This window comes from Vigna umbellata, chromosome 8, assembly GCF_029865625.1.
Source record: "Vigna umbellata cultivar VRB3 chromosome 8, Vumbellata_1.0, whole genome shotgun sequence".
NCBI lineage: Eukaryota > Viridiplantae > Streptophyta > Magnoliopsida > Fabales > Fabaceae > Vigna > Vigna umbellata.
The window spans coordinates 13,384,056-13,407,332 of NC_142172.1; the positions used below are offsets into that span (position 1 = coordinate 13,384,056).

The following is a 23,277-nucleotide window of genomic DNA, read 5'->3' on the forward strand; positions in this document are numbered from 1 at the left end:
ATAAATTTAAGTTCATAAAAATGGAATTAAAATATGGTTATGAATAAATCAGTTTCTTAGACTATGAATAAATAAATATGTTGTTAGTATTATATCTTAAATGTATTAAATAATTAATTGTTATATCATATCATATGGGAGATACTATAGTATATGATAATAAATTTTTATATTATAATTAAGATATTGTTTATAAATATCTTTGAGATCTCTTATAATATGTTGGGGTATTATTGTATAATTTATAATGCATTATCTGAGAATACGTTGTCAATTCTACCATTTGAAATATTTAAAAACATTAAAAATAAATAAATAATTAGAAATGTTATATTTCAAAAGGCATTATCTGAAATATGATTCAATCTAAAACATAAAACACAAGTAAAGAAAATAAACGCATCAAACTTATCAAAGATGATTCAATCTAAACTATGAAAGTTTTTAAACTCAAATATTAAATTAGATTAAACTAACTAATTTTTAATTCAATAAAATAAAAAAGTTAAATTGAACTCAGTTTTTGGATAGGTATTATCAGAATGACTGACACCAACCAACCGAATTAAATTCCTTGACTAAATATTTAAATTGGACACATCAACCACCTTCATTAAATTCCTTCATTAAATCCTTAGATTCACACATAACCACTATTATTAAGATATTTGACTAAATGTGATTGGTCTCCTAACTTGAAAAACTAAATTAATAAAAAAATTAATTTATTTTAACATAAAAGTTATATTTCTAAAAAAAAAAATCAGACTAGTTTATTTTTAAAAAAATTGACCTTGTCTAACTCATATGCGTGTTAAATAAACTTAGCTAGTCATTAAATAAATAAAAAATAATAATTTAAATAATGTTAAGATTTTTTATAAAATGAAAAGAAAATATTAAACAACTAATTTTACATAAAGAATCATAATAACACTCCTATATTAATTCAAATAATAATGATTTGTTTAAGAGATAATATTATTTTTGTACAGAAAAGTAAAAGTTGGTTTGATTAAAGTTCAGTGGAAGAAAGGAAAAATGAAAAGCATTTTACAGTTTAAAAGTCTGAGAACCGATTCTCCACCACTTGCTCACTTTCTCTCTTCACTTTTTCTGTGTTCATCTTCTCCCTTCTCACCGTTCTTCTCCTTCAATTCTCTTTTCACTGTTAATCTTCTGAATTGGTTCATCTTCTCTGCTGTTCCTTCTTTTTTCTATGTTTCTTCTTGTTTTCCTTCCTCAAGAATCGAATTGGAAACTGAATCGTTAATGAAACGATTCAGTTCCGATTCATGTTACGATTTGCACTACAAAACGATTCATCAAACGATATATGATATATATCATATATCACGGAGGAAGAATTTTGTAATGAATCGAGATTTTCGAATCGTACTATTCCAACGATTTTCTAACTGAACTGCTTTGGCTGTAAACCTAATTTTTTCGCTTCATGTAATAATCAAAGTAGGTTTTGTTTTCTACCTTCAATCGCCTTCTATTTATGTCATAGAAAATATTATCTGCTTCTGATTATAATCTTAGACATGGAGAAGGATAGTAAAGTAGGTCCTCCTCCTATCTCTCTGTTGGATTTGCCGGAATCCACCTTGGATTTCATTCTGAAGTGCCTTTCTCCAATAGACCTTTGCACAATGTCAAAGGTGTGTGTTTTCTTGAAGGGTAAATGTCAGAGTGATGAGTTTTGGGAAAATCACATAAAAGAGAAATGGGGAAGAGTGGTTGGTGATGCTGTTTACAAGGAGTGGAAATGGCACATAGCAATTGCCAAGGATGGAGTTTTGTTGAAGAATCAACACACCAATCATACTGGCTCGATGGGTTCTTTTTCTGGTGTTTGGCCTAACCTATTTCTTGCTTCATACTTAGAAGATTTCAAGCTCCTCAATGGTCAAAAATCAAACAACTTCATGATGTCTTTGTATTTCTCTCTTGAGAATGGTAGCTTTTGGTTTCCTGCTCAGGTCTACAAGGTAAAAACTAACTAGATTTTATATTTCAGGTCTAGATTTTTTAATATACTTTTTTATATATTGATCAATGTTATGTATTTTCAGGATCTGGTGATTTACAATGCCTTGGTTAGCTATGACTCACAATCTAATACCTTTCAAGCAAGGTATATGGAAAATGAAGACCTCTTTGAAATATACATGCATGAACTGAAAATTTTCCTTTCTAAGTTATTACTTCCTAAATTTAGACAAGATAACTTGTTCGCCTCTTTAACCGAAAAAAATAATTATTTTAATTTCTGAAATGACATTAGCAAAAGAGAAGACTGATTCGTGACATTAGAAAATAAACATGTATCAAATATTAATAGCATTATATATCATTAATTTTCACCACTTCACCACAAAAAATGATTAAAATAAATTTTTTGTTTCAATTCAACACAGAAAAACATTTTACTATAAATTTCAATGTTTACACATACATCCATCCAGTGCAATTTAATCATTTTATTATATCGTGATTCTTTATTGATACAGGAAAAATTCCTTGATATGTATGTCCTGTATAAAAAAATTACTCTCAGCATACGTATATAAAAAAAAGTTAGAATTAACTTTTTTTATATAATTCAAAATATTGATATACTAAATTGTAGAACACTTTTATATAGTTTCTTTATTCTTTTTTATTTTAACTTATAAATAAATTAAATTTATTTTACTTTTTCTCTTTAAAAGTGTTTATGGAAAAAGCTGTATATGTTATGTTAGGTATCAAAAGCGAGATTGGGGATTTCTAGGGAGAAACATTGAGTGGGCTATGGTGAGAGCTCCCTCGGTTGATACTCCTCCTTATGTTATACATCTCTCTCACTGTTTAGACACATTGAAACCAGACGATCATATTGAGATTCAATGGAGACCAGATACACACTCTCCTTATGGTATCATTCTAAATTCTAACATTATTTCTTTTTACTTTTTCAAAAATATCAAATTCCCATTTTTTATAATTACTTTATATTTAATTTTATTCGATATAATTTTGGAAATGTATTGCAGATTGGTGGTACGCTGTTATTGGTCACTTGGACTCGTGTTCTCGAAATTGTTGTCAGTGTCATTACAGTGGTAAGAAAATTTCTGATTCCTTGTTTTGTCTAGAAAAATCTTTGTAATATAACGTCAACATGTGATAATTTTAAAAGCTTTTATTATTTTTAAATTAAAAATATCGGTTATTTATTTCAAAACAACTATTCTTTGATTTTCAATTTTTCATAACTACTAATTAAATCAAAATTCATATAATTCAGACTTAGTCAACTTTAAATATATTTTAAATTTTAAGTTTTATTAACTAAATTTTTATTTATTTATTCAACGTTTAAAATATATTTTTTTAAATTTTTATCTAAGTATTTTGTCATTATGGAGATTATACGACCGTTATTTTTTTTTGTCTCTTACCAACTTGTGTTTTCCTTCTCTATTTTTTTTTTTCTTTTCTTAGAGAGGAAATAAATGAGTTGACCAACAAATTTAAAATGATTGAAAATGAAAAGAATTAATTGATCAATAAATTAAAGATAAGAAATTATTTAAACATTCAATAAAATAATTTATTTTAATATAAACTCAATTTTAAAAGATACTTAGAACTCAATTAGTTATTTTAGTTTATAAGAATTGATCAGTAAATGAGTAGAGAAAAAAAAGAGTAAAATAAAATGATAAGATAAATAAATTTAATCATAAAATTTACTATGGTGGTGTTTGATATAGATACATTGATAGTGGAGTTCAGACAAGAAGATAGACGAATAAAGTTGTGTAGAAAGAAGAACGAAGAACAAGGTGATGAAATAATTGGCTACTATGGAGGAATTAGAAAGCTTGAGAATGAGGATGAGATTCAAACATGGAATAGGCTCTTCCCCCTTCAAGTTCAGGTACATCGTTCTTGGAGTTATTTTTAACAATTTTGCATAACTCGCTTAAATTTCTTTGGTTTGAACACACTAGTGCAGCGAAGGGCTTTTACCGCGGTTCATTTTCACTATACGTCGCGGTTCTTGAACCGCGGCATATTCAGCCGCGGTAGTAAGTCAGACACTTTATACCGCGGTTCTAACCGCGGTATATAGGCTGCGGAATATGCCGCGGTTGTCTAGGGAACCGCTGCCTAAATTCATTTTTTTTAAAAAAAAAAATTAAAAAATGCACTATATGCCGCGGTTCAACCGCGACATATAGGCCGACGAATATGCCGCGGTTAGTGTCAAAACCGCGGCCATATGTCTCGTTTGTAAAAAAAAAACGAAGCACTATATGCCGCGGTTGTGGTTAGAACCGCGACATATTCCCCTGCAGTTTTTTAAAATTGCAGGTCTGTTTTTGTGATATCCATTACCACAAAAACAGACCTGCATATAAAAACATTTACAGAAATTCAATTTCAACATAACAAACACATGTTCAAATGTATTTCAACATCAAATAAAGTAGAGAGTCTAAGAAAATTCTATCTAATCAAATGCATTGTTTAAATCTAAATCTAAGAGCTATTGTATAATCTAACTATATACTTCGCAGCAGCGTTCCTAATGAATAGTAGTGACTTCTCAGGAACTGGTGTAGTAGTCTTGAATCTTTGCAAAAGACAATTCATTTTAATTAGTGTATATGAATTCAACATTTGTTAAAAAATCAAAATTTGTTAAAGTTAAATATTACCGTTTCCCAGCTTCTTGTGATGTGAGAACGAACAATATGGGTCATCCAATACATTACATAGTATCCACACTCATATGACCCATTTTGTCTGTTACACTACAATATATCATCACAGTTGATAATAGTTAGTGAATAACATTTGTTATAAAACAATTATAACAAAGTATGACTTTAGCATATGTCAAACCTTGAGAGAAATCCAAGCAATCTTTCTACTCTTAACAATTGATCTCCCGTCCATCATCATACTTGCTGGAATAGAACTGTATATAAAAAAATGTTTTAGCATTCAGTTATATAACAAAGAAAGTCCAAACATTGAGGTTCTTACCAATCAATTGCTTGTTTGAGTTGTGTGGGAGGAGGCCTGTGCAATGAGCAGAACCATAAAGCATAGTTGTCTTGCACAGACATAACAAGAAGTTGCCAATGGCGCCTGAAATTCATAATAACGTAACTATTAAATATTAAAATCACATATGGAACATTATTATGTTAACAAAGTTCACTTACCCGGATATATAAGGCAAAAAGTATATTTTCTTGCCCCTTCGAAAACTGCTTATCAGATTCATGTTGATATGATCAAAATCATTTGATTCATGAATGTCTTGGGGATCAATGAATCCATAATCATCAGAACGCCCCAACTTATTAGTGACCCCAGACATATACCTGAAATCAAAAATTAACTTTGATATAAGGATACTTGATATATAAATCAATTTTATATATAAATAATTGGTCATAGACTTACATCGTCCATAGTTGAATAATTGAAATATTCAACTCTTGTGTTCCCGACGCAAGCTCACGGACATCTTGGCTATTAAGGTATATTGGGACCTCAGAGCCATGCCCAAATACATTAGCATCATACTGAACCTCCAAAGGCTTATCATCAAGGATGTCAGCAAGTAGATGCAATGAAGAAAGAGGGTCATCCTCAGATAGAGGAATCTTCTGTTGTTCCTGCGTCTGTTGTTACATGAAAAGATAAGATAAGTTTTGACATCAAAAACCTTTAAAATTGAGAAGTGTAAAGAAGAATTTCATACCGAGGGGTCAGAAACTGGTTTAACCAAAAATTTAGGCCAAGTGATAAACGACTTATATGCTTGTTCCACAGTGAAAATCTCTTCCGTGGACAGTGGAACCGAGGCATCTGGCATGATCATTTCATCCACTGAGACCTTCACCTCATCCTCTAATAGTTGCATACCATGACATACAGTCGCTGACCTAAACTCTGTTCCACGAGCTACCAGCACCATCTCATCTTCTTCTAAAATGTATAGCAGACATGGACTACCATCGTCCATGTCATCCTCTGGGATGGCTGATGCGGAACAACTTCCTTTGCCGCTTCTCCCTGTCAGAGTAAATGTTAGATTATACAAGAGATAGAAATAATTGCACATAAATGTTTATTAAGTTTACCTGTGGGAGGGGGAGGGATAACATGTTCCTCTATAGGAGACTGCACCGGGCGCATGCTCTGAAACTGCTCCTGGTATAGCATCTGGAATTCAGCCCTCACCTCGGCCCTGATCTCCTGTATAAGGTCTTGTCGGACCTTTTTTGTGATCTCTTCTGTCATCCTTTGTGTATCGCTGTATGAATATGAAGGCTGACGAGAAGAGCTCCCAAAGTAATCTGTAATTCCTACTCCAGGACCTGCAGCACGTACACGTCCAGGGTGCTCAGGTCGTCCAATTGCAGCAGCAAGAATATCCTGGCGACCCTCTGGAGTGAATTGACCTTGGGAGCTCTGCTCAACCAAGGCGTCCTGTAACATTACAAAACACCATTATTTTTTAAATAGTTTAATGTAGTATGTATAATGACAATATTTATTATTTTAGGAACAGTGATAACTTACAATTTTTTCAGAAATCTCTCGTGCTGTGTCGGAAGAGTAGGTGCCCGATGGTCGCATACGGGCCAACTTCCATTTCTCATGTCTAGACGGTGGAGAAGGAGGCTGAGGAGGGCTACCACTCTGAGATGGTGGTATAACATCTGCCTTTTGCTTGAGGATTTTCTCCTCAAGCTTCCTATACCCACCACAAGATAATAGGTGGGGGTTTTTGTTCTTAGCACTTGTTCCTTGTGCTTTGCTTCTAATTGCCTGTCACATACACATTAATTAATCAGTTCATATGATATATATTTGTTAATGAGGAATTGAATAATATGAACTACACTAACCTGCCATTCCTCTGACATCCGACTCTCTTTAAAAAGCCGCCAAGTCTCCTCATCAATGGACTTATATGAACTGCATGGACTTTTATGTTTAAGGTGTCCAAAGATGTACCTTGATGTCAACTTGCTTTTAAAGTTTCTGAAATTTTCTGCAACAGTTGACAAACACTTATTTCTAAGTGTTGGGACATTTGGAATGTCAAATGTCATCTGAAAAAAACATAATAAAGTTGTATTAGTACAAAATTATCAATATAAACAAATTTTAATTCAAATGCTATTAACTAACTTACTAATATATCTTGCCAAATAATGTTCCGATCACCCTCGGACACATGATCAAAAGATGGAATGAGAATGCTAATCCTATCACGTGCCACTACTCCAAGGTATGATCGGAAGTCATCTGCATGGGGGCCAGTTGCCACACCCGTGGTGACATTCACATTCACCGGAGTTCTTTCACCACTATTTTTCCTGATTAATAATTGTTTCATCCTAGTGGGTCCTCTAGTGGATCTGGTTGGGGGAGCCTCATCCCCTGAAGAATGTGGATGATCAGCCATATATCTGTCAAAATAAATAACAACATTAAATTTTCTTTCAAGACTTATGTAATATCATATAAATTAACAAAACATGTAATAGTACAGAAATTGAAAATTCATACATAAAGATATGGATTCATCATATGTATATTCCCTCATCATGATCTGACCGAATTGCATGTACATCATCGTCAACTACAGATTGGTCATCCAAATTTGTTGTAGTTTGAAATGAATGGTTGTCAGCAATATCAATATTAATCAGATTGTCTTCGTTAACTTCAATTTGTTTTTTTGCCTTGAAGAGCAACATACCAATGGTCAGACGCAGGATCTTTGACATAAAAAACTTGAGATGCTTGATGTATCATGATAAACGGTTCGTCTCGATAACCCACCTTGCGAAAATCAACCAGTGTCATACCCGAGTCATCTACTTTCACACCACTCTTATTGTCAAACCACTTACACTTGAACAATGGAACAGAAAACTTGGTGTAATCAACCTCCCATATCTCTTCTATTATACCATAATATCTCATTGATCCAAGTACAGGAGATTGATCTTTTGATGTGGAAAATTGAAGTGACTCAGCTTCTAAACTGACTCCACTATTTTGTACTGTGCTTTTATCATCCAAAGTCTTCGTATAGAATGTGCAATTATTGACTTCATAACCTGTACAACACACGACATCAAACTTCAAACCATTTGCAAGCCACAATAAAGTTTCAGAAGAATGTGGCTCTTTGTCAATTTCAGATTTGAACCAAGACATAAATGTTTTGTTATGCTCCATCAATTGCCATTTCTCTGATTGTCTTGGATTTTTATTCTTAACAATGGCTTTGTGTGCCTCCAAAAAAGGGATCACCTCATCTGTGTTGTTCAATATATAAAGATGCGCTTGCAACAATTCTTCGCGATCTTTTGTCACCACATTGACACCTCGGATGCTTTTACTTGTAGAAAATTTATTCAACCATGCTGTGCGAGGAACTCCTATTGGATTCGTTGATGTCATGTAATCTGAACAAAACTCGATACTTTCTTCAGCAATATACCTTTCAATCATCGAACCTTCAGGACGATATGGATTTTTAACGTACCCTTTCAAAATCTTCATATAACGCTCAATAGGATACATCCATCTTAAGTATACCGGTCCGCACAACTTGATTTCTCTAACCAAATGAACAAGTAAATGTACCATGATGTCAAAAAAAGATGGAGGGAAAAACATCTCTAGTTGACACAAGATGATAACAATCTCGCCTTGAAGTTCATCTAACTTTGTAGGATCGATGGCTTTACTACATATTGACGAGAAAAATGAACACAACCTGTTTATGGTGTGCCTAACATTTTTGGGCAAAATTCCACGAATAGCCACCGGTAACAACTGTTGCATTAAGACGTGACAATCGTGAGACTTCATGCCAACAAGCTTTAAGTCCTGCATTGACACTAAACTCTTCATATTTGAAGAGTATCCTTGTGGTACTTTGATACTCTTTAAACATACACAAAAACTTATCTTCTCTTGTCTAGACATTGTGTAACATGCAGGGGGCAAATAAGTACGTTTACCAATCTCCTTGGGTGCCAACTCTTCTCGGATATTCATGTCAACCAAATCCAAACGAGCATTCACTCCATCTTTTGTCTTTCCCTGAATGTTGAGTAATGTACCAATCAAGCTATCACACACATTCTTTTCTACATGCATCACATCTATGCAATGTCGAACATCTAACTTTGACCAATATGGAAGATCAAAGAATATTGATTTTTTCTTCCAAGGGGTCGTTACAGATGACTTCTTCGATGTTTTCCCAAATACATGATGTATTTTATTAACTTTTTGAAGAACTTCAAGGCCAGTAAGTGGATTTGGTGCTTTGTCCCTCTTTTGATCTCCATTGAATGCTTTTTTTAACCTTCGATATGGATGATTACGTTTTAGAAATCTCCGATGACGCAGATACACCGTCTTTCTTCCATGTTTCAATTGATGAGCTGCAGTGTTTTCTTCACATATAGGACACGCTTTATGACCCTTGACACTGTATCCTGACAAATTACCATAAGCAGGAAAGTCATTAATGGTGCAAAATAACATTGCACGCATCATAAAAGTCTCTGAAGCGAATGCATCAAATATTTCAACCCCGTCAACCCACAAAACCTTCAAGTCTTCAACTAGTGGGCTTAGATAAACATCTATGTCATTTCCAGGCTGCTTTGGACCAGATATCATCATAGACAACATCATGTACTTCCTCTTCATGCACAATGCAGGAGATAAGTTGTAAATTATCAATATAACTGGCCAACAACTGTGATTGGTACTCAGATTACCAAATGGGTTCATTCCATCAGTGGCTAAACCAAGCCTAAGATTTCTACACTCTTTACCAAATTCGGGGAATTGTCGATCAATATTTTTCCATTGCTTTGAATCAGCTGGATGACGAAGCAGCCCGTCAATTTTTCTCTCATCTGCATGCCATCTAAGATTTTTAGCATCTTTGGGATTCGCAAACAAACGCTTAAGTCTGGGCACTATTGGAAGGTACCAAACTACTTTCAAAGCAGATCCATTTTTTTCTATCTGACCATTATCTTCACTATTGTTTTTTGACTTGTATCGTGATAAGCCACATTTTGGACACTTTGTCAAAAATTCAAACTCTTTCCTATACAAAATGCAGTCATTGGGACAAACATGTATCCTTTTATACTCCATACCCATTGGACAAAGAATTTTCTTCGCATCATAATTACGAGTGGGCAGTGTATTTCCATCTGGCAACATTTCATTCAACAACGTCAACAGTTCTGTAAAACTCTTATCAGTCCATCCATTGCTCGCCTTCAAATTCATGAGCCTTAACACCGCTGACAAACGTGTGAACTTAGTTGAACCGACATACAAAGGTGTTTCTGCATGAGTCGACATCGTCTCATACACATGAGCTCTGGCAAAATTTTCTGCTCCAACATCGCGGATCATGTCCTCCAATTTGTCTTCATCCGGTCGATCTTCTTCCATGGTGGAATCAGTAACATTTACACTTTGAGAGTCAGTGGGAAAATCCATTTCTTCGCCGTGCCAGATCCATGTTGTATAGCATCTTAGAAAACCATCACATATAAGATGTTCTCTAATTTGAGTTGCGTTCAACTTTCTCCCATTCAAACAGTTCACACAAGGACATCTAAACTTCACTTCATCATCAGTTCTCCCCTCATTACGTTGCGCAAATTGTATAAATTCCTCTACACCTCTCTCGTACTCAGCACTAATACGTGGTAAATTAATCCAATTTCGATCCATATTCCTAAATATTACATAAATAATATTTTAAGGTTTATAAATAATACAAGAACTACAACACACATTACCAAAACTATAGCAAAAACCATACCATACATTACCAAAACTATAACAATTTCATGCATTATCAAAATTAAAGCAAAAATTATACCATACATTACCAAAACTATAGAAACTTCATACATTACCAAAACTAATGAAGAAATCACGTTAAGAATGCAAAAGGACATAAATACCTGGAAGAGGAACGACGGCGGTGAGGGTGAAAAACGCAACGAAATCACGATTTTGATCGGCTAAAACTCGTTTTTATCGTTAAAAATGAATAATGACCGAACAATTCTGAGTTTAAACGGTGAAAAACGCAAAATCTGAGATGATGGGTGGTTCGGAGGAGAAGAAACGCGAAAGAACAGAGAACGCGCGAGGAAGACGACACTGTTCCAAGTTTTAATTTTTAACTCTGAACGGGGGAATCTACCGCGGTTCACTACTTAACCGCGGTATAAAAGGGGTATATGTCGCGGTTTCACGTCCAACCGCGGCATATACTTATTAAATAAATAATCCTAAATGGCATTTTTGAAATTATTTTCAAACTATATGCCGCGGTTCAGCGGGCAACCGCGGTATATGCCTCGAAATATTTCAAATTCATATTAAATTAATTTCAGATAGGCGAATATGCCGCGGTTGCTCGTAGAACCGCGGCATATACCCCTGTAACGTGCTCAACGCAACTGTCTCCCCAACTGCCTTCTGGGGAATTTCAGAAGTTACAGGGGGTATATGCCGCGGTTCTCTAGGGAACCGCGGCGTATACCCCCTGTAACTTCTGAAATTCTCTGACTGGCAGAGAAGTTGAGACGTTACAGGGGGTATATGCCGCGGTTCCCTAGAGAACCGCGGCATATACCCCCTGTAACTTCTGAAATTCTCTGACCCAGTCAGCACCTGCAATAAATTGGCAGGGTATATGCCGCGGTTCTCTGGGCAACCGCGGCATATACTCTGTTATTTAATTTTTTATTCATACGTGGCGTCAAAGGCAATGGTTGACTGGAGTATATGCCGCGGTTGGGAGCAGAACCGCGGCATATATGTTCGATTTATTTACAAAACTGCCACCGCGCACCATTATGCTGCGGTTTTCGTTGAACCGTGGCATAATGTGCGCTGTAAAAACCCAATTTTTTACTAGTGACAGGATCAAGGAAAAAAAAGAATTTAACATAAGTTATTGTTTATTTCAAATTATTTTTTCAGTTTTTTTGCAAATAATTAGAAATTGATGAGAATTTGAAATCTAATTTTTTGGTAAAAGAATCTTATTGGAATAACAGTGTTTTTCAATTATTTTTTTTAAGAAAATGACTTTTATGATGGTAAACATGCATAAATTATATATTTTATCTTTAAAATAATTTGTAAAACATAATTATTATTTTTTTAATTCTAGATTTGTTTTTTTTAATGTTAATAAAACTTGAAAAGGAACAACGTTGTTGAATAATCATTCTTTTTAAACACTTCTTTAAAAATAGAATGAAATAAAAAATTTTAAAAGCTAAAATTACTTCATTCATTAATTAAAATTATAATTTCAGAGAAACTAAATTATAAAACTTCTATAAATCAATTTCAGAGAAACTAAATTATAAAACTTCTATAAATCATTAACTGACTATTCCAGTTAATGAGACTGATCACGTTAATTAGAGTGAATACTTCTTATTTTAATATCAGAAAGACGGTGAAGAAAATAAGGTAAGATTAGGAGACGAGTATAGTAAGCAAACCTAGCCAATGCAAGGGACCTGTTTGTGAAGGTTTGTAGAACTTGAAGGTTTGCTTCCCATTAGAGCAGTTTTTTAACAATTTTTTACAAAGTTGTCACTGTTTTGTTTAGTAATATATATTTGAAATAGACCAATTACAAGTTATTATGATCGTAAACAAGTTATAAAAAAGGAAACATTTTGATGAGACCGAAAAGCAAGTTGCAAAAATGTTAAAAGAAAAATATTTTTTTAAGACTTTTTTTTACTATCGCTTATGTGATAGTTTTTGGTCTGTTTCAAATATATAAAAGGCTTAATAGTCTTTTTTGTCTCTAAATTTACTTATTTTTCTCAAAAAAGTTCCTAGTTTAAAAAAAGTGTTAAGTTGGTTCTATGTTGGTAAATATTATGTCAACATCGTTTCTTTTGTTAAATATAATCGAACTCTTAAATAGAATCAAACGGAGTTAATGCATTGATGAGTGTTACGTAGTTGGAGGTTGAGGTGCATATTCAGAAATTGGATGTTTAAAATTGGGGAAAAACTTAGTTAGCTATTAAACCTATATAAAAATAGTTGTTAACATGGTTCATGTTGAAAAGTGGCTGTAACAACCCGTACTCAAGCCCTATGACTCTTAGTCAAGAGAAAGGATGGAAGTTGTAGATTGTGCTGATTACATAACCTTAAATTAAGCAACTGTTTCAAATAAGTTCCCATCATTGAAGAATAATTAGATAAATTATATGGAGCTAAATATTTTTCTACTTAAGGGTATATAAATCAACAACAGAACCAGAAAACAAGAAGTAATAGAAAATACTGAAAAAGAGGGAGTTTCCATGACCTATTTCCAAGAGCAGGACCAAGGAGGATTATTTGGTCTAACAGGGTATTATTGATGCTTTGTATGGAATTATGGCAAGATAGAAAGAAAAAAAAAAAACTCAAGGCACTTGTTAGAACAATGCATCACAACTAAGGATTAGTGTAGATAGCATGGAGTGCCTAGTTCTATTGCTAGTGTTGGCCCGACTTTTATCATTATTCTGGTAGGATTTATTCAGGTTATAGGACACCAAACTGAGGATAAGTACAACCTATCAACCGCAATCTGATGAACAAAACCAAGGTATTCAATTGGACCTTAGAAACTTATCTACGCTGCTTTTGTTCTTACCAGCCAAAAGTTTAGTTAGAATTTATCCCTTGCGCAGAATAAGGGTACAATAGCAGTTTTCAAAGTGCTACTAACTGCATTCCTTTTGAGGTGGTTTATGGTCGTCCTCCCCCTTCAACAGCTAGGTTTATACTCGAAGAAACGCTAGTACAAGTTATGATGCAGGACCTTATTGTTAAAACTTGTTTTTTATAACTGCCTTAATTTATTTCCATTTATTTTAATTTATTAGTTGCTATACTTTAGGAGCAAGTCTCGTTTCTGGAAACTGCTACTGTTATGTGGTTTCTGAAAACTGCTATTGCTACGTGGATGCTTTCAATTTTATCATTATAAATGTATCTGAGATATATTGAATAAAAGATCCTTTTCCAGAATTAAGGAACTCTCCACTGTCTTCCTTCTTCATTTTCTCGTTGCCTCTTTTTTCTTCTATTAATCCAACAAATTGGTATCAAGAGCATCTTTTTCTTAAGGGACCTGTAGAATGGAAGGAGAGTCAACTTCCTTTCCAGTAACACTTCCCATCTTTAATGGGGAAGACTATGATATGTGGGCTGTAAAAATGCAGTCCTATCTAGAGGGACTGGATTTATGGGAAGCTGTGGAAGAGGATTACACTGTTCAACCGCTGCCAGAGAACCCTACCTTGGCTCAAATCAAAAATCACAAGGAACAAAAAACAAAGAAGGCAAAGACAAAGTCATCCTTGTTTTCTGGTGTTACAAAATTGATCTTCACCAGAATCATGACTCTTAAATCACCAAAAAAAATTTGGGATTTTTTGAAGGAAGAATATGAAGGAGATGACAGAATAAAAAGCATGCAAGTGTTGAACCTAAGGAGGGAATTTGAGATGCAAAGGATGAAAGAGTCAGAGACAATCAAGGAGTACTCAAACACGTTATTAGGCATTGCCAACAAAATAAAGTTGTTAGGCAGTGACTTTGCAGACTCCAGAATCATCGAGAAAATCCTTGTGACAGTTCCAGAAAGGTACGAAGCGTCTATTGCCTCATTGGAAAACACAAAGAATCTGTCCAAGATTACTTTGGCGGAAGTGTTACATGCTTTGCAGGCCCAAGAACAACGGAGGCTTATGAGGCAAGAACATGTGGTTGAAGATGCTTTACCAGTAAAGCATCAAGTTGCTGCAACCAGTAAGAAGAAAAGCTTCAAGAAATTCCATCCAACAAGCAGCGAAGATATTACAAACAAAGGCAAGGATAAAAAGAAAAATTATCCACCTTGTAAGCATTGCGGAAAAATGGGACATCCACCGTTTAGATGTTGGAAAAGACCAGACGCGAAGTGTAGTAAATGCAATCAGCTTGGCCATGAAGCTGTCATTTGTAGAAGCAAACTTCAACAGCATGAAGCCAATGCCCAAGTTGTTGAGCAAGACGAAGAAGATCACATTTTTACTGCAGCATGTTTTTCAGCAAGGGGCAACTCAGAATGCTGGCTGGTTGACAGTGGGTGTACCAACCATATGACATATGACAAAACTCTATTCAAGGACTTGAAGCCCACTAAAGTCTCGAAAGTCAGAATAGGAAATGGTAGCTATATTTCTGCAAAAGGAAAAGGAACCATAGTAATTTCAACGAGCACAGGTACAATAACAATCTCAAATGTTCTTTATGTACCTGACATTGATCAAAATTTGCTAAGTGTAGGTCAGTTGATGGAAAAGGGATTTAAAGTGTCCTTTGAACATCAACATTGCCTTATTTATGACATTGCTGACCGGGAAATTCTAAAAATTAAAATGAGAGGTAAAAGCTTCTCATTTGATCCAACAGAGGAGGAGCAGACAGCCTATTACACTCAGTTCAGTCCTACAGAACTCTGGCATAAGAGACTTGGTCATTGTCACCTTGAAAGAATGTTAAAAATAAAGAAGAATGGCATGTCAACAGGTGTACCAATATTTTCTGATAATTTGCCAAATTGTAATGCTTGTCAATTTGGTAAACAAAACAGGAAGACATTTCCCAAATCAGCTTGGAGAGCCTCTCAAAAGTTGCAACTAATTCACACTGATGTAGCAGGACCCCAAAGAACACCATCACTACAAGGTAGTCTTTACTTTGTTCTGTTCATAGATGATTTTACAAGAATGTGTTGGATATTTTTCTTGAAATTCAAGCATGAAGTGGCTGGAGTATTTATGAAATTCAAGAAAATGGTAGAAACTCAAAGTGGCTACAAGATTCAATTTATAAGGTCAGACAATGGGAAGGAATATACATCAACCAAATTCAATCAATTCTGTGAAGAAGCTGGGATTGAGCATCAATTAACAACTCCTTACACTCCTCAACAAAATGGGGTTAGTGAAAGGAGAAACAGATCGATAATGGAGATGGCTAGATGCATGTTACATGAGAAGGAGCTACCTAAAACATTTTGGGCAGAAGCTGCTAATACAGCAGTTTACTTGCAAAACCGGCTTCCAACTAAAGCCTTGAAAGACAAAACTCCATTTGAAGCCTGGTATGAATATAAGCCTTCTCTAACCTTTCTTAAAGTATTTGGTTGTGTTTGTTTTGCACATGTTCCTCAGGTTAAGCGTGATAAACTTGACAAAAAGGCAATTCCGGGCATCTTTGTGGGATACAGTACAATTTCGAAAGCCTACAAAGTTTATCATCCTCAAACCGGAAAGATGACTATCACTAGAGATGTGCATTTCAATGAAGGGCAGCAATGGGAATGGAAGAATTCACAAAGCACAACTGAATCCTTTCACAATATACAAGATGATAATCCTGGAGAGCAAACCACAGAGTTGTTGCAGAATGAATTGGAAGATGAACCTCCAATTAGGGGCACAAGGCTATTGACTGATATCTATCAAAGATGTAATGTAGCCATTTGTGAACCTGCTAGTTGTCAGGAAGCACTACAACTCCCAAAATGGAAAATTGCAATGGAGGAGGAAATGTCTATGATACAGAAAAACAAAACGTGGGAACTAGTTGACAGGCCTAAAAACAGAAAAGTCATTGGAGTCAAATGGGTTTTCAGAACAAAGCTTAATGCAGATTGCACAATCAACAAATACAAGGCTAGACTAGTCGTTAAAGGGTATGCACAAATTTTTGGTGTTGATTATTCTGACACTTTTGCTCCTGTGTCTAGATTAGATACAATCAGATTGGTGCTAACTGTAGCTGCGCAAAAGGGCTGGAAAATATTCCAATTAGATGTCAAATCAGCCTTCTTAAATGGAGTTCTAGAAGAAGAAATATATGTGGAGCAACCGGAAGGATTTGTGAAGCATGGTGAAGAAGATAAAGTTTATCTACTTAAAAAGGCCCTATACGGCCTAAAACAAGCACCAAGGGCCTGGTACAGTAGGATAAATGATCACCTATTGAACATAGGCTTCAAAAAAAGCTTATCTGAGTCCACTCTTTATGTGAAACATAAGGGAAATAACCTTCTCATAGTTTCTCTCTATGTTGATGATCTTTTGGTGACAGGAGATGACACAAAGCTAGTTGAGGAGTTCAAGCAAGAAATGATGCAAGCCTTTGAAATGACGGATCTTGGTCTCATGTCCTATTTTCTTGGACTTGAGATCAAACAAAGTGAGGATGAAGTCTTTATTTGCCAAAGAAAATATGCAAAAGAAATATTGAAGAAATTTCAAATGGAGGAGTGCAAAGCAATTAGCACACCGATGAATCAAAGGGAAAAGTTCACAAAGGAAGATGGAACTGATAAAGTTGATGAAAGATACTTTAGGAGCTTGATTGGATGTCTAATGTATCTCACTGCAACAAGGCCAGACATTCTATTTGCTATAAGTCTCTTATCTCGGTTTATGCATTGTGCTAGTGAAATGCATTTAAGAGCAGCAAAAAGAATACTGAGATATATAAAAGGCACTGTTGATTATGGTGTTAAATTTAAGAAGTGTAAAGATTTCATGCTGTATGGATTTTCTGATAGTGATTGGGCTGGATCCATTGATGATATGAAAAGTACTTCAGGATATTGTTTTAGCCTAGGCTCAGGTTTTTTCTCATGGTGTACAAAGAAGCAAGAGATTGTAGCACAATCCACTGCAGAGGCTGAATTCATAGCAGCAACAGCAGCTGTAAATCAAGTTTTATGGCTGAAGAAGATTTTATGTGATTTACATATTCAGCAGAAGAATAAAACTGAAGTTTATATTGACAATCAGGCAGCAATTGCAATTGCAAATAATCCCGTGTGTCATGGAAAAACTAAACATTTCAACATCAAGCTCTATTTTTTGAGGGAGATGCAGCAAAATGGAGAAGTAAACTTAGTTTACTGCAAATCTGAAGATCAATTGGCTGACATGTTTACAAAGCCACTTCCAATCAACAAATTTGAATTCTTAAGAGAGAAGATTGGAATTTGCAGTTCAAAAAACAAGGAGGAGTGTTAAAACTTGTTTTTTATAACTGCCTTAATTTATTTCCATTTATTTTAATTTATTAGTTGCTACACTTTAGGAGCAAGTCTCGTTTCTGGAAACTGCTACTGTTATGTGGTTTCTGAAAACTGCTATTGCTACGTGGATGCTTTCAATTTTATCATTATAAATGTATCTGAGATATATTGAATAAAAGATCCTTTTCCAGAATTAAGGAACTCTCCACTGTCTTCCTTCTTCATTTTCTCGTTGCCTCTTTTTTCTTCTATTAATCCAACACTTATGAACAGAGATGTGGCTTTGAGACAACTGAAATTTCATTTTCAAATAGCACAAACTCAAATGAAAAATGCTAACGTTCATTACAAACCTTCCATGATCAAACTAGGTGGTTTGGTGTGCTAAAAAGCTTCATCCCGAATTGTCAGCACGTGTAGATTTAAGATTTTGTAACTGTAATATTCTAGTGGAAAGGAGTTCGCTCCTTTTTAATTATTTTTTGCAATTGCTGAAATAAGGAAGTTTTGTCTTTTCACAGTTCTTTTCTGAAATTAATGTTGTTTCCTAAGAATATATTAAACATAAATAATCTGCTGAATCTTTTTAAGTTACTTGGAGAATGTCTTTTCACAGTTTCTTAATAATTTATATCCTTCTAGTTGCCGGATGACTTGCCAAACTTTGATGATATTGGCTTCTTAGAGGATGATGAAGAATCATTAAGCTCACAGGATGACGTGGAACACTTTGGAGATGATGGCTTCTTAGAGGATAATGTGGAATTATTTCCCCCACAGGATGATGATGATGGTAGGAACCCTTCTGAGCATGATACAGATGCTATGAAAGGTATTCTCATGTTCTCATGCATCTGTATAAATTTTTACCATTCAAGTTGACCAGGTTGCTGGCTATATTGCTTCCCTTCTCAGGCTTTACCTTTGCTGAAGTTGGTTCTATGCGCAAATGCAATAGCAAAGTTGTTTGCTGTCATTTCTCTTCAGATGGGAAATTATTAGCTAGTTCTGGACATGACAAAAAGGTACAACATATTTCTTTTTTAACTTTATTTTAAATTATTTGATGCATTTCAATTTTCATGTATCAGCTGCAGTTGATGATTCTGTATTGATGTGATATCATCCTATTTCTTGTAATTAGGTTGTTCTGTGGAACATGGAGACACTGCAAACAGAGACAACTCCGGAGGATCACAGTCTTATTATTACTGATGTTCGCTTCAGACCGAATTCAACTCAGCTGGCAACATCTTCATTTGATAAAACTGTTCGGTTGTGGGATGCTGCTAATGTAAGTTATTCTCTTCTGAATGCAGACCTTTCCTTTTCTGTCCTTGGTATGAAAATAATATCTGCTTTCTGAATGCTACTGGACTTACCATTCACTATTACTTTGCAGCCAACCTTTTCTTTGCAGGCATATAGTGGTCATTCTTCGCATGTTTTGTCCCTTGATTTTCACCCAAGGAAAAATGATTTTTTCTGTTCCTGTGATGATATCAATGAGATTCGTTTCTGGAATATTAGCCAATATTCTTCCATCAGACGTTTTAAGGTCACTTACAAAATTCATTTTTAGTTATCAAGATATTATGAATTATGGTTTTTCTCAATTCTAAACGATATTAAATTAATCAAGCAGGGAGGATCTACCCAGGTGAGGTTTCAGCCGAGGGTTGGTCACCTTCTGGCTGCAGCAAGTGGGAGTTCTGTGTCTCTCTTTGATGTTGAGACTTGTAGGCCGATGCACACATTTCAGGTGTTAACACAAAACTGCAGAAATCTAAGTAAATAATAAAATTCTTCTGTACTATGTTTTTGTGATAATAATGATAATTTAATGCATTTCTAGGGACACTCTGCAGATGTATCTTTCGTCTGTTGGGAGCCAAACGGAGATTACTTTGCATCTATGAGTCAAGAATGTGTCAAAGTGTGGTCAATTGCAACTGGGGAATGCATTCATGAACTTAATTCCAATGGAAACATGTATCATTCTTGTGTCTTTCACCCAAGCTACTCAACTCTCTTGATTATTGGAGGATACGAGGTATGTATGTGCCTATGAAACTTTGTTGTTTGCTATTCCTTTTCACTTCTTTTATTGTTTATTTGTAAAGTAATTATAAAAAAGTTACTCACCCTTCACCTTTTCTCATAAATTAAAGGTTTAACCGCCTCTTTTGTCTCTAGTTTTATTCGATTGTGTCAATTTAGTCCCTGGTTTTAAAAAAGTGTCAACTTGTTCCTCATTTGATAAATTTTGCGTCCATTTTGTCCCTTTTGTTAAATAGAAACAAATGGAGTTAAAGATTGATGATCGGACAGAAGACGTGTTATTTTGTAGATATATTTATGCTGACGTGTTAGTGAATGGTGCAGAGATGAAATTTAGGAGTGTATTTTGCATTTTGTATTCTCTAGGGTTTCTTTTTCTCTTTTTCAAAAACGGTCTCTTCTCCAACTTCGTTAGTGGCAACTGGCCGGCCAAAATCGTTGTTCCTCATGTAACCATCCAAGGCCACCATCAACTCTTCATTCATCCTCAACCATGCTCAAGAACACAACCAGTGTCGTCCAGCAACCATAGTGAATCGCATCACCTCCATTGACGCACCACCTCGAGAATTCCTTCGTTCTTCCATCAACCATCCAAATCACGAAAATAGAGAGAACCCGAAAAAGTTCATCTTCTCCTCCATTCTCCACCGTGAAAACTCCAATCTCCTCCACGCCATCTCCATCATCCTTTATGTCTTGACATGCATCAACCTCAATCCAGTAAACAACGACCCATATACGAAACCCAGATCGTGCCTCCACCTCTCAAGTTTCGTCCATTCCAAAACCACCAGATTCATCACGAATTCAATACTTCTCCTTCGAAACCTACAAGGAAACACAACCAGTCCCAAAACCCCAATCGGAAAGAGCCCCCAAATTGCAGAACCCTAATAACGTAGAAACCATCCCCACCGCGAGCATCCTCATCTCGCATCAACATCGTGCCTCCTCAGACTGCAAAGCAAGAGAACCAAACCAGAACATCCATGGATAAATCGCAACGCAGCCTTGCGCAACCCACTGAATTGGGCATTGTGAAGGTGGTGGGACAGAATGGTAGAGTGGATTCGGGGTCTCTTGAAATTCTGGAAATTAGGGTTGGAGGGGGCGTAAGAAAGAGGGGTTTGGTGGAAACGGGGGTGGTGATAGGGTGGGGGAGGGAGACCAGGGCAGAAGGGGAAGTGGGAAAGTGGGAGATGGAGCAAGTGAGGCAGATTCGATGGAGGAGTAGGACGTTATTTATTGCTAACTGCAACACTCTTATTGGAAGAAGAAGATTTGATCTTAGGAGTGGACCCATTGCTAACTGTCACATTAATTATAATTAAAAATAATTAAAAGAAAAACATTAATCTAAATTAATTATAATTAAAGAAAATATTAAATACGTCACCACGTATATAATTTAAAAATGTCATGTCTTCTGTCAGATCATCCATTCTTAACGTGGTTTGTTTCTATTTAATAGAAGAGACAATTTTGATGCAAAATTTAATAAGTGAAGACCAAATTAATACTTTTTTAAAACCAAGGACCAAATTGACACAATTGAGCAAAATTAAGGACTAAAGAGGCTATTAAGCCTGAATAAAACTGTTAAAACTGATTACTCATTAAAACTGTTAAAATGATTTATATGTTCTCATTTTATTTCACCGATACATTGCAGTCATTGGAGCTATGGGACATGGTTGAGAATAGAAGTATGACAATTCAAGCTCATGAGTGTGTGATATCTGCATTAGCACAATCACCCGTCACAGGGATGGTTGCTTCTGCCAGCCATGACAAATCTGTAAAGATTTGGAAATAAATTTTACTATTTTATGCTTCAAACAAACAGGGCTCTACAAATTACGATGATATTATTATTAGCTCCTTTCGTTTTAATATCCAAAATGTATGATATCCAACTTCGTTGTCTGTTTACTTATTAGTAAATGACACAAATTAATCAGTGATGAATATATAGTTAATGATATTAATTAGTTTGAGAAGTCCTATGTATAATATTATCTTGTCTTTTGCTTCATGCACTCCACAATTTATCTATTGTACATTTATTTTTCTTTATATTATGGGAGGTGCAAACAAGTAACAATTATTTTTGTTTATTTTATGGGAGGTGCAAAGGAGTATACAAAGTAATTTTGGAATGCACTTTTGAAAAAAAACAAAAGAAAAAAAAGAACTGGTATGGATATTTCGAGAACTAATGGAAACAATTTTGGCACATAAGTTTCCGAAACTTCGAAATACTAAATTACCAGAATAAATTTTTTATTTGAATTATCTATTCTGAAACATCTACAATATAAATTGCACTTGTAACACTTTAAACCCTTTTGTAAAAATGTTCTCCAAAGACTTTTTTAAGCGTATTAAAATTGTTATAAAAAAGAAAAAAATTCCTATTATAATTAAGGTTTTTGGTTGAAAATTGTGTTAATTTTCTTAGGTGAGTTTCACTCATGTCACAATTGTGTCATTTCTATTTAATAAATCTTCTTTAAAAAAATCTAACATGGTATGAGGCTTGATAAACAACCTCCAACAATATATTACATTCAACAAGAATCACAATGTGGGTCGGTGCGCTTTGCATTTAGTAAGGAAAGAGCTCGTTGTTTCGTCTCATAACAAATGCATACTAATATTTTTTTTATTTTCCCATTTGATTCTCGAGTTTGTCATTAGGCCGAATAAAAGTTTTCTAAACTTTATTTTTATTTAATTAAAATTTTAAAAGTAATATTTTCCATAAGTTCATGTCTTAAGTCATATTTATAATTTTATAATTTATAATTTTTAAGTATAAAATCGAAATGACTTTGAACATGGTTGAAATGCGAATGAGAAATTTGTTTTTAGATATATTAGACACGAATGACTGAACTACTTTTGGATGGAATGAAGAAGAAAAGTGAATATGCAAGTTGTTTAGGAAAAACACACATAAAGTGTTTGTTGGTGCTACTAGATTTTAGGAATTTAAGTCA

The 23,277-nt window shown here is 34.7% G+C and overlaps 1 protein-coding gene across 2 annotated transcripts; it reads left to right on the forward strand.

Annotated features, from left to right (window-relative positions):
- The first annotated feature begins 1,059 nt into the window (after positions 1 to 1,059).
- Positions 1,060 to 22,275, forward strand: LOC124846039 (transcriptional corepressor LEUNIG_HOMOLOG-like). 2 transcript variants are annotated; one of them, XM_088096548.1, is made up of 12 exons: positions 1,068 to 1,997; positions 2,082 to 2,143; positions 2,754 to 2,926; positions 3,045 to 3,113; positions 3,768 to 3,934; positions 18,854 to 19,043; positions 19,127 to 19,236; positions 19,356 to 19,505; positions 19,614 to 19,769; positions 19,857 to 19,973; positions 20,067 to 20,264; positions 21,948 to 22,275. In XM_088096548.1, the coding sequence occupies exons 1-12, from the start codon at positions 1,551 to 1,553 to the stop codon at positions 22,089 to 22,091; spliced, it is 1,983 nt and encodes a 660-aa protein (XP_087952674.1). In that variant the 5' UTR covers positions 1,068 to 1,550; the 3' UTR covers positions 22,092 to 22,275. The 2 variants fall into 2 exon arrangements, with proteins under 2 accessions (XP_087952675.1, XP_087952674.1); XM_088096549.1 differs by lacking the exon at positions 21,948 to 22,275 and having other exon boundaries at positions 1,060 to 1,997; positions 20,080 to 20,264.
- The last annotated feature ends 1,002 nt before the right edge of the window (positions 22,276 to 23,277 follow it).

Coding starts and splice junctions, on each gene's coding strand:
- LOC124846039 (XM_088096548.1), top strand. CDS start 1,551: ATGGAGAAGGATAGTAAAGTAGGTCCTCCTCCTATCTCTCTGTTGGAT. Junction 2,144..2,753: donor TCTAATACCTTTCAAGCAAG/GTATATGGAAAA, acceptor ATGTTATGTTAG/GTATCAAAAGCGAGATTGGG. Junction 19,974..20,066: donor GGCCGATGCACACATTTCAG/GTGTTAACACAA, acceptor ATGCATTTCTAG/GGACACTCTGCAGATGTATC.